We start from the raw sequence: 12,441 nt of genomic DNA, 5'->3' as shown, positions 1-12,441 counted from the left end.
GCTACTGCATGGGTTATCGAAGTGCTCCAGTCCCTCGGGTGGATCGTCAATTTCCCCAAGAGCCATCTGGATCCCTTTCAGGCTCTCGAATATTTGGGAGTTTCCTTCAAAACGGAATTGGGCTGTGCCTTTCTTCCCGAAAGCAGGCGACTCAAGTTGCGATCACAGATTCTCCAGTTATTGAACATTCCTCATCCTCGGGCATGGGATTTTGTTCAGGTTCTGGGCCCCATGGTATCCACCCTGGACGTGGTGTCGTGGCGAGGTCTCACATGAGACCCCTGTAGCAGTCCTTACTCAGGCAGTGGTCACTGACATCTCTGGCGTATCTGTCAGTTGTCTTGGACCCAAGTGGCCAGGAAGAGCTTGGATTGGTGGCTATTTGGGGACAATCTGAAGCGAGGGATGCTGCTTGCTTCCCCTCAATGGGTACTAGTAACTACTGATGCCAGTCTGTCAGGATGGGGGGGGGGGGGGCGCGCACTGTTTCCACCAGTATGCTCAGGGGCTATGGTCGTGTGGAGTCGAGCTGGTCCAACCGTCTGGAGTTGAAGGCCATTCTTTCTGGCATTTCACAAGATCCTGAAAGGGAAGGCAGTGTGAGTGCTGTCGGACAATATGACGGCGGTGGCCTTGTCAGACGAAGCCGCTGTCATTCTGCCTTGGGCGGAGCACATTGCCGGTTTAGACAATGTGCAGGCCGACTTTCTCCGTTGCCACTCCCTTGATCCGGCAGAGTGGGAGTTAGCGACGGAAGCCTTCAGGCAGATTTGCAGCAACTGGGGCACTCCTGCAATCGACTTCAGGGTATCGAGTTCCAATGCCAAAGTCAGTTTTTTAGCAGACAAAGAAAGCGAAGGGCCGCGGGCTTGGATGCCCTGTCTCTACTGTGGCCGCTGTCCACACTTCTATATGTGTTTTCTCCGTGGCCCTTGATCGGTCGGGTTCTTCAACTAATTTACCTTCATGTGGGTCTAATGATCCTTGTAGCCCCAGATTGGCCGCATCCATGGTATGCAGATCTGTGCCGTTTACTGGTGGAGGATCTGTTCGGTTTTCCTCTCCTTCCAGGCCTGTTACACCAGGGTCCAGTGGTTATGGAGGATCCTTTCCGCTTTGGTCTTACGGCTTGGCTCTTGAGAGGGCAAAATTTAGGAAGAAAGGTTATTCGGAGGAAGTGATAGTTAACCTTGCTCAGAGCGTGGAAGTGGTCCACAACTGCAGCCTACGCTAGGGTCTTGCGAACGTTCTGAGCATAATTGGAAGCAGATGCAGGCTTCAGTGTCCCAGATCTTGGCTTTTTTGCGGCAGGGTCTGCAGAAGGGCTTGGCATACAATTCACTTTGTGCAAGTGGCAGCTGTGTCGTGCTTTAGGTGCTGAGTAGCGAGTTCTTCGCTGGCAGCTCATCCGGATGTTGCACGCTTCTTGTGGGGGGGGTGTTGAAGCTTTGTCCTCTGTTGCGTAATCTGTGTCCTACTTGGAGGTTGCGACTCGTGCTGTGGGCCTTGCAGTCAGTGGCTTTTGAGCCGCTTAGGCAGGCTTCGGAGAAAGATCTGACGCTTAAGTCTGTTTTTTTTTTTGGTGGTGCTGGCGTCGGCACATAGGGTGTCAGAAATTCAGGCTCTCGTGTTGCGATCCCTTGTAGTTTTCGGAATCTGGGGTCACGGTCCACATGGTACCATCATTTCTTCCTAAAGTGGTTTCTGCGTTTCGACTGAATCAACCTCTCTTTCTTCCTTCCTTTCGAAAGGAGGACTGTCCAGAGTCCTTTCAGTAGCTATGCCTTTTGGATGTCTGGCACACATTGTTGCAGTGCTTACACATGTCGAATGAGTTTTGGTGCTCTGATCACCTGTTTGTCCTATTTTCTGGTCCGCGATGAGGTTTTCCAGCTTCTAAGGCCACAATTGCGCGTTGGCTTAAGGAGGCCATCGTTTCAGCTTATCTGTTGGCCGGGAAATCTCCGGAGGCCTTGAAGGCACATTCCACGCGAGCGCAGGCTTCCTCTTGGGCGGAGACTAGCATGTTTTCAGTTCTAGAAATTTGTCGGGCTGCGACGTGGGTGTCTCATCTCTCGTTTGTTAAACATTATCGCCTGGATGTGCCGGCTCGAGAGGATGCGCGTTTTGGATCGGTGGTTCTCTCTCGCAGAGCTGCAGCTTCCCACCAATTCCTGGATTCATCTGCTGAGGCTAAGGAATGTAAAATTAGGGCTTACTGATAATTTTCTTTAGTTGCAGCAGTTGAATCCAGGATCCCTCCCTGCTTGCAGTCTGATACAAATTTAAGAACAGTCTTTGGATACTGTACAAATTTGAGAGACTTTATGGTCTACTCCAGTAGTTGCTGTTTTGAGTATGGTTCACTTACCAGTTGAGTGAGTTTTTCATTGTGAGTTAAGTGATGTTTCTATTTCTTTTCTTTGCTTTGGAATTATTTCTATACTAAAGGTAGAGGGATCTGTGTTCAGGAGGTCAATGCCTACTTTTAGTGTTCTCTATCTCCACCTGCTGGTAGATGGACACAACCCCACCAGTTCCTGGATTCATCTGCTGCGACTAAAGGAAAGAAAATTATCATGTAAGCCCTAATTTTACCATTGTCAACATTGATCTTGTGCTTTGTAATATAATCTCCTTTTCCCAGCTTCATCCCCTTAATGGCCCGCTCCACCTTCTCTGTTAATAACTTTGACTGCACAAGATCAATGTTGGCTTAAAGATCAATCTAGAGAGTGACAATTTGGCAAGATAAATTCAGTAGTTTCCTCAGGGGTTTGTACTTCAGACTTATATAGATTTTCATAAAACTTTTGAAACTCTGCCGTTTATAGCTTGATTAGAAATCAGTTCCCGCAGAGTTCAAGAACGTACCCACCGAGAATCTTTTTCTTAAACTAAAAATTTACGTTTGGAACAAGCTGAAAGAAACTCCATATGTTGCTTCTCCAACAACTCCCTGATGTGTTTTTATTTGTGTAAGCAACTTCAAAACTGTGCGAACCCCCGGTGCTTACATGAGTGGCCTGCAGAGATGCTATGTCAGCTTGTAATTGCAATTTGTGGTGGTCAGTATTTTTTTTTTTTTTTTTTTTTTGGTCTAGCTCCTTTTTGTATAAGCAAGCCCCTCATGTAAGCTTCCCCCTCCTCCCACACTGCATTGAGAGACCTCCCCAGTATCATTGTCTCTCATAGGAGACCCATTCTTTTTGGAGCCAGCTCACTCTGATTGTATTAGTAACTGTACATTAGCGTTCCAATTTCTTTTAAAACCCTGTCCTCAGAAACCACTCCCCTATTACCAGGGTGTGGTCAGACTGCAGCTTGGGGTGAATTTGCCGCTGAGACCAATTCCCCAACTGAGAAATTGGGCTAATCAGGTAGTCTAACCGAGAATATACATTATGTCCTGGTAGAAATATGTCCCAAAAAAAAAAATCAAGCAAAATAAAATGAGAAATGTAAACAAAACTAATGAGCCAATAACCACTGAACGAAATACCTATTTATATCACCCGCTGATCAAATGGGTTCTTTTTAAGCTGTTGACATAAATCTTTCCTCTACCAGGCAAATGGAGAAATAATACAAAATACATAAATCTTGAATTGGTAGTGAATGACTGTTGGACTGGATGGGCCATTCAGGTCTTTTTCTGCTTATGTTACATAAGTGCAACGGTAGTAGTATTCATAGCTAAGGTTCTTGCTGTTTGAATCATGGGATTAAGTAGGAATATAAATAGTAAGCTGGGCCCTAAAACATTAATACACCTACCACAGGTAAAACAAGACATGCAAAACAGACGGACCCTCACCAAATACATATCAAAGGATCACAAAATTAGAACTACGAAGACAAAAAATGAACTGGGAACCCCAAGAAGTCAAACTCGTACAACACTGGCAAAATAGAAATGCATATTTCCTCTTACAATGAACACAATACAAAGTCATTTGTAATGCACATTTCCTGAATCTAACACATTCCAGTTCATAAATTGAAAATAAGAGTCCCTATCCTCTCCCCCATATCCAGCATTGCTCCTCTTTGCCACTAGCTTACCTCTTTTCGTACATTTGTCCCCTCTCTTCCCCTATCTCGCCGCTTTTCCAGTATTGCGCCTCTTGTGTCCCTACCTCATTCTCGCAATGTTTTCCAGCCTTGTTCCTCTTTTCCTAATGCTCCCCCAATAAATATTTTTTGTGTCCCTGTCCCTCCCCTCTCTTCCTCCTGCACACCTTTCCCATCCCAGCCCCCACCCCAGAGGCAGGCTAGCATTCTCTCCCTGAGTCTTTCCTGCCCACCCCATTCAATGTAGTCCAGCATCTCTCCACTCACCTTTTCTCTCCGCCTACCAATGGTTTCATGATTAAACTTCCATCAGGTCTTCTCACCCATCCAGTCTTTCTTCTTTTTCATTGGTGATATCTTTCTTGAAAAAAAGAAACAAATCCAGCATACCATAGGTTCTCGGAAGCCCAAACCCACCCCTCCACTTGTACCTTAATATATCAGTGTTTCAGCAAGGAGAGTGGCAGGTGGCAGCAGCAATCTTCATATCCCACAAGCCTGGAGCCTATTTGCTGCTTCATCCCACCCCTTTTGATGTCATTTCCTGTTTCTACAAGGGCGGGACACCGCAGCAAGTAGGCTCCGGGCTTGGTGGCTGATGAGATATGAAAATTGCTTCCGCAGTCTATGCTGAATAGGTGTATGTTAAGGTATGCAGCGGGGGGCAGAGATGGGAACAGGCATACTGGGGGCCCTTAGGAGTACGGGGCCCTGTGCAGCTGAGATAAGGGAAAAGGCATGTCGGGGCCCTTAGGCGTGCGGAGCCCTGTGCGGTCACTCCTGCCTAAGACTGGGCCTTCCAGTTGGCTGATCTTCCCAGACCTCGTGTCCCTGCCTGGAGAAGCTGGTTGTAAAAAGGCTTTAAGCTCTGTGCTTGCCATTTACAATCACTATCAGCTGGGCTGGATACCACAAGCCTACTTGGTAGCCTTTACCCTGCAGCCTTACAGCCCCATAGTTCCTTCCGTTTTTAGATAGTCTGGAAAAACCCGGACCTTCATGTTGTCATACAGTTTTTATCCTTTCTGGCCTTGCGACGAATATAGTCAACATCTGGGAAAAAAGGTTCCAGGGGAGATCCGGGAAATTATAGACAGTGAATCTTATGTCGGTGCCGGGCAAAATGGTAGAGACTGTTATAAAGAACAAAATTACAGAGCATATTCAATAGCACGGATTAATGAGACACAGCCAATCTATTACATTTCTTTGAAGGGGTGAACAAACGTGTGGATAAAGGTGACCTGGTTGATATTGTGTATCTGGATTTTCAGAGGGCGTTTGACAAAGTACCTCATGATAGACTCCAGAGGAAACTGGAGAGTCCTTGGATAGAAGGTAGTGTTCTATTGTGGATTAAAAACTGGTTAAAAGAAAACAGAGTAGGGTTAAATGGTCAGTATTCTCAATGGAGAAGGGTAGTTTAGTGGGGTTTCCCAGGGGTCTGTGCTGGGACTGCTGCTTTTTAACATATTTATAAATGACCTAGAGATGAGAGTAACTAGTGAGGTAATTAAATTTGCTGACACAAAGTTATTCAAAGTAGTTAAATCGCGGGAAGATTGTGAAAATTACAAGAGGACCTTGGGAGACTGGGTGCCTAAATGGCAGATGACATTTGATGTGAGCAAGTGCAAAGTGATGCATGTGGGAAAGAGGAACCCGAATTATAGCTACGTCATGCAAGGTTCCACGCTAGTAGTCATCAACCAAGAAAGGGATCTAGATGTCGTCGTTGAAACCTGTTCAGTGTGCTGTGGCGGCTAAGAAAGCAAGTAGAATGTTAGGTATTAGGAAAAGAATGGAAAACAAAAATGAGGACATTATAATGCCTTTGTATCGCTCCATGGTGTGACTGCACCTCAAATATTGTGTTCATTTCTGGTTGCTGCATCTCAAAAAAATATATAGTGGAATTAGAATAGAAAAGGTGCAGAGAAGGACAACAAAAATGATAAAGGGGATGGGACGACTTCCATTCTCTTCTCGTATGATATGGGACTTGCGTCAAAAGACATTTTTGTCACCTTCCTCCTGGACTGCTTCAAGTCTTCTTGCATCTTTAGCAAAGTATGGCCTCCAAAACTGAACACACAAGATGTAAGAAGACTTTGTGAAATTCTTTGTGTAATAGAGGGCAGCAAGTAATCAGATTTGTTTTGGGGAAAAGCGATGACTGTTCTGATATACTTGTGTTTGGGTTGCCAACTCGGGTCAATTGTATCAAATAAAATTAGTTTTAACTTTTTGGAACAAACAGTGACATATGATAATCACCCTTAAGCTAGGGAAAATGTTCTGCCCTCTCACTGGGTGGAATTGGCATGCAGCTTAAACCAGAGTATAGAACATCACTATGAGAAGACTCTGAACTCTTGAACCATAGTATTTTTTAATGCAGTATTCAAACAAGTAAAACTTGCAGTTCAGATGTGCAAACTGGGAGTCTGTTCTCCACTTGTATTCTCCATGTAAGAGAAGCTGTGAGTAATTCAACAACATGCTTAGAAGTAATGCTGTTAAGATTTCAGTGTAAAAGTCGCAGTAGCTTGAAAAGATCATACAACAGGCATCGTCATTTTCACTTCCCCACCCCCTCGTACCTTTGCTGGAGGAGGGAGGAAGTGCACTCCCTCCTCTTCCAGCACTGCCTTGAAAACTGCGCCCAGTATGAGGGGGCAGGAAAAAGCTGCTAGACCACCAGGTCGGGAGAGGGCTTGATTTGCAGCCGACTGGGCCACCAGGGCTTTTTTTGTGGGGGGGGGGGGGGGGTGCGAAGGGGAGGCTGGAGATCATGAACTTGTGTCAGGGGGCCCTCCAGCACCCGTGTTGCTGGCTTGGGGATTTGGTGGGGGCAAAAGGCACCACGGCCTTTCTGTTTGGAGTCTGGTGGTCCCACAGACCTGCCCCTGAGTTTGACAGGTCTGGGCTTTTGACAGCCAGGACCTGTCAAACAAGAGTGGGAGCTCAGGTACAATTCTCCTGCACTTTAATCTATGCTGCAAATTACAGACCCCGGGGGGGGGGGGGGAGGGGGTGTCTATTGGCTTGCCTTGGTCTGTGTAGGCTGTGCAAATTGAGTCTCATAAGACACAGGGAACAGGACATGTGCTCTGGAAGAGCCTTCTACAGAGAATTACAGGACTTGTAGTTCAAGGACACAACGCAATTCCCTGCCTCCTTGCAAATGGTGAGCAGAACTCTTAATGATGTTCAACTGGTTTCTAAGCTGTTGTGAAACAGATGCAGTACCATACCAGTTATATGCTCCAAAGATTACTCATGGGCTAATGATCAGAAGCAAATGAGTGCACGAGAGGCTATTAGCGCCATACTAATGCCTGCGTTTGCTACCACCCCATGATCAGAGCCCCAAGCGCGTGAAACAGCATGTGTGTGGGCTCTGACCACAACTAGTATGCAAATGCATGCTAAGCAGAGCTCTTAGCACAAGTAGCATGCAAATGCTAAATATATTCCTCCGCAATGATTAGCAGGCTCTGCAGCAAACCTACACCAACTCGGAGCTGGTGTTAGGGTTTGAGGACCATTGAGCCGTGTCCAGCATGCTAGAAGTCCCCCCCCCCCCCCCCCCCCACAGGAGCAGAAACCCAACCCTTCACTGACCCAAGTTCATGGGGGGGGGGGGGGGGCTGGAGATCCAGTGGATCTCCAGCCAACCTAGCCCCCCCCCCCAACCTGGTGGTTTAGCAGCCCTCTTCCCTGCCCTCTCGTACTTTTGCTGGAGGAGGGAGTTAGTGCACTCCCTCCTCCTCTTTCAGTGCTGCCTTGAAAATGGCAGCGCCCAGTATGAGGGGGCAGGAAGAAGCTGCTAGACCACCAGGTCGGCAGAGGGCTTGATTTGCAGCCCACTGGGCCACCAGGGCTTTGGGGGGGGGGGGGGGTGTGAGGGGGTTATGGGGGCTGGAGATTCACAGGATCTCCAGCCCCCTGTGAACTTTGTGTTGAGGGGACCTCCAGCCCCCATGTTGCTGGCTTGGGGTGGATGTTTGGGGGGGGGGGGGGGCACTAGGCACCAAGGCCTTGCTGTTTGGGGTCTGGTGGTCTCACGGACCTTCTGCCCGTGTTTGACAGGTATTGGTTTTAACAGCCAGGACCTGTCAAACGTGCATGGGAGGATTGTGCCTGAGCACATGCTGGGGCACAATCCTCCCACACTTTACCCTATGATCACAGATAATAGCGCACATAAATTTGCATGCTATTATCTCCAATCATAGGGGCTGTAAAGCCCCGCACTTTTCCAGCGCTATTTTTAGGGCACTTGGAACAGCTCAGGGCTTCAATCATCTGGGCATGTTACTTTAGAATAATCTTGTGCCACACCAGTGCTTACCTACTGTGGGGAATGAATGGAATCTGCCCTTTGTAACCATCTTCTGTCTGACTTGGGGGTGGGGGAGGAAGAAAATTCACACATCCTCGGCCAAAGAAATGGAGCCTGAAGCAAAGTGTCATTTTGGGATGTGCTGTCTGCACTTGTATCCTGAAGCTGACTGTAGCTGGGCTAGAACGGTCCTTGGACTTGGCCAAATGTATAGTTGTGCTGTTTAGCCTCTGCAACTGGGACCCTAGTACGCTTATGTCTAGGCAGCACAAACAGCTAAAATTGTATTTAATGTAATAGAATTTTAGTTGTGAGTTGCTGGTGGAAAATTTTTGCTTTTGTAGTATAACTTCAAACCAGCAAGTTTTTAACAAAACAGGCAACAGTGAAAGCTCAGGAGAATTGTTGTTTTACCGCCTTATTTAGTAATCCCTTGGTTCTGTGGCTTGCTTTAATGAATAATCAGACCATAAGTGAAGTGCAGTGCAACTGCCTAGGGCAACCTGGTATAGTGACTGAAGCTTTTAGTCATTTCAACAATATGACTCTGGTTAAAGGTGACTAAAGTAGTGGATCCAAAATGCAAAAGTTCCATGTTTTGAACTTCTGTAACTTTTACTTTGGACAGTTACCACAAACTGTTTGCTGTAACAGACCACTTTTTTTTGTTTCTGGAGACTAGTCACCTTTTTCCAGAGATGGTCACACAGCCTATCAATCAGCTCTGGCCAATCTGCTATATGCTTCTTTGTGTACCAATACAAGCAATTTGAAAGGAGATGAGCAGCATTGGCATATAGTTTTAAAGAAATCTCCCTTCCCCACACACCTTTTAGACTGTAAACTTGGATTGACTGAAAAATGTTTTTCCTCCTTGCTAGCTTTGCAGTGTTCCACCTGGACCTTTATTAAGTCTATTGCTCTATTGAGTCACTTCAGTGTAATATCTCTGTGTAAATTTTTTTCTTGCCCCTCAGATTGAGACAATTGGGAAGAAAGTGGTGACAAGAATCCCTTTCACACCTTCAGCTGAAATTCCAAAGTTCAGTCTTCAGGATCCACCTATGAAGAAACCACGGGTCTAAAATTGTGCTGTGGGACTTGTAACTGTAGCGTATGCCAACAAAGGGCAATGTTAATGTCCATTTTTCTAAGTATTTTATCTTTTTGTGGGAATCCAAACTGCATCAGTATACTGTATACAGCACCACATGACTTTTTCTTACAGATAATTGATATCTGGTACTTTTAAATCCAGAAGCTACCATTCTATTTTTGTAATGTGGAATATAATCTTCTCTACTGAAGATAAAATTGCAATCCTAATGTTTTTAGTTTAGCCTGCTTCATTTTTATGTTGAAGGTAATTTTAAAAGGTCAATTTTTTGTTTAAAGAAATGTTTGTAAAAGTCTCTGTTTTTAAGTACCAAAACCTTTTTAAACCTGAATACATGTCACTTTTGTGTAATGCTCTATATCTTTTAGTATTGCTATAAAAATAAGTATTATGCGCAGCTGCACTTTATTTTTAAAAATATTAATCCCAAATTGTTTATGGTCATCGGCTCAGTTTTGATGCAAGTTCCCTTGATGCTAAGTTTTTCAGTGAGCAGCATAAATGTTGTAAATTATAATGGTACTATGGGCATTCTACTGCCTTGTGTCTATTTGGCATCCATTGAGCAGATGAAGCCAATCTGTGGGTACTGCCTCGGCACAATACAGGGGCTGTAATATTAATGTATGGATTCTATATTCAGAATCTGGGGTCCAAGTACAGGTAACAGATTTTCATGGTGAGGACTGTCCACTTAGTAAGAAACAGTTTCTAATTTAGTTATCTTGATGCTTATTTTAAACAGGCTGAGGGGCAGGGCTTGGCAAATGCTACTACTTCTATTAGCATAAAATAGATGTGCCCTCTGCCAGCAGCTATTTAGACTGACAAGGTTTCTTGTCTAAACAAAGCCAGTCCTGGAAAGCTTCCTTGATAAATATCACCACACTTCTGATCAACAGGAACACACAAAGGGAGTAGCTTTGAGCTTAAGAGCAGCAGTTTGAGACAGAGTTCATATCCCACTTGTAACCTTGCCACTTTGTCCCTGGGCAAGTCGTACCACTCTCCATTGTCTCAGCTACAGCTTAAATTGAGAACATTCAGGTCTCCATGTTAACTTGCTTTAAACATGCATTTGGAAAAGGCTAGTAATCTAAATGTAAAATCCCAGGCTTTTTGCTTAAATAAAAATTAGCTAGTGTCATGAATGTGCTTTTCCTTTTTTGATACTTCATGGGCTGCTTGCATAGGCTATATGTAGCAGGGGTACGTAGCTTATCTTCAGGATACATCTAGCCAGTCTGGTTTCCAGGATATCCACATGAATATGCACAATACAGTGCATGAAAATGTATCTATTTCTGAAATCCAGCGTGGCTGGATGTATTCTGAGGACTGGGTTGAGAACCCAAGCAATAGGGCTACAAATTGGTGTAACTGGGGATCTCCTTTTTAAAGTCTTGCCACTGAAGCTATTGCCCCCCCCCCCCCCCCCCCACCTGTAATAAGATATTTTTTTTTTCATGTTTTTCCCTCCTTTTTAGAGCTGTATGGTCTGTACAGTTTACAGTGCTGTCCTACAATAATGCGTGTGGCTCTTTTTTTTAAAATTTGGTTAGGAGCAATATTCAGCCTAAAGCCGTCTGTATCTTATACCTGGATAACCAGTGCCAGGCTACCAGTGCTGAATATCCAAGCATAATGAGACCATTTAGCCAGGTACCCAGATCACTGTTAGAACAGCCTCGTAACTATCCAGATAAAGATGGACACTAATTCATCAGACTAAATAATGCTGCTAACCAGGTTTGGCCCAGCCAACAGGAGATAAATGGGTAGGAGCTTCTATCTGCTCATCTCCTTTTCAATATTGCGCCCTTTAATTTTTGTTGCAGAAAATGTTAGCTATTTCTACACTGTCAATTATTAACACCTTCTGCATTTCTCCCAACTCTATTCCCTAATCCCCACCCCCCTACCCCTTTCCACTGCTGCTTCATGCAGCCTTGGCCTGCCAAGAACAGGGCTGTTATGGTGACTCACCAAGGGGCTCTGAAGATGGTGGAGAACTGGAGCAAGTTAATTTGAGGAGCCTTGGGTAGGCTGTAAAATGCTGTTTGAGGTCAGTTTGCCTATTTTTCTCATAACCTTAAGCTCCAGAATTGCCACCTTCCATAGGCATATGAGAGACCTTTAAGTCAAGATTTGAAATGCAAGGGGAAGCAGTTTTGGATCTGGAAACAAAATATTCAACATTGGAAATCAGATATGAAGACTTTATAAACTTTGATGATGATGAAAATAGAGGACATTGGAACAACTTGCATCTCAAAGGGCAACAATGCAGAAACTGGGGGAGTAGTAATTCACCTGTTATGCTCTTAATTACTGGGCCTTTATAGATACTGTGCCTGCGATTGAGCTGGAGAGGGCATGCACAGCCTTATGCTCTGCCTCAGATGGCCACCCGTGGCTATAGCGGTATGCTGACAAGGAATTGATATGTCAGAAAATGTGCTCCTGGAATTCTCTACATCTTCAAGACACACCAATATCACTCAGGATCTGTTTTTACTTTGGCCACGGGCAAGAATTTAAACCAGTTTTAGAAACTGTGCAAAGAGCAGATTAAACACAGATGGGCCTTTCCACTAGCCCTTTTGCTTTCCTAGCAAGGGCTCTCTTTGCAGGATCAGGAAACTGGCAGCAACATGGAAAGCATTGCAAGAGGCAGGTCTAGCCCCTGATATGCCACCGACCTGACAATAAATCTGCTGCTGTTCCTTTTCCACTTGAGATCAACCAACAATTAAGGGAACGAGATTGCAGTGGCAGACCTTAGCAGGGACCAACTGATACTTGTTTTTCTCTTTTATTGCAACAGACAGAATGACTATAGATATAAAGCTCCAGTTAACAGGACATCACCTTGATTTTATACCAGTTTACAGAAAGTTTG

The 12,441-nt window shown here is 45.1% G+C and overlaps 1 protein-coding gene across 4 annotated transcripts in view; it reads left to right on the top strand.

The window, feature by feature from the left end:
* UGDH (UDP-glucose 6-dehydrogenase) overlaps positions 1–10,690 on the top strand; it is a 77,258-nt gene extending 66,568 nt beyond the window's left edge. For all 4 annotated transcript variants that reach the window (XM_030191312.1, XM_030191313.1, XM_030191310.1 and 1 more), the window contains exon 13: positions 9,400–10,690. In XM_030191312.1, coding sequence (XP_030047172.1) covers positions 9,400–9,507 — 108 coding nt within the window. In that variant the 3' untranslated portion in view covers positions 9,508–10,690. The remainder of the gene's footprint in view (positions 1–9,399) is intronic.
* Positions 10,691–12,441: the final 1,751 nt, after the last annotated feature.

The sequence above is a fragment of the Microcaecilia unicolor genome, chromosome 2 (assembly GCF_901765095.1).
Source record: "Microcaecilia unicolor chromosome 2, aMicUni1.1, whole genome shotgun sequence".
Lineage (NCBI taxonomy): Eukaryota > Metazoa > Chordata > Amphibia > Gymnophiona > Siphonopidae > Microcaecilia > Microcaecilia unicolor.
Note: the sequence above shows the minus strand (reverse complement) of the source record. Positions and strands in the feature narration are given on the sequence as shown.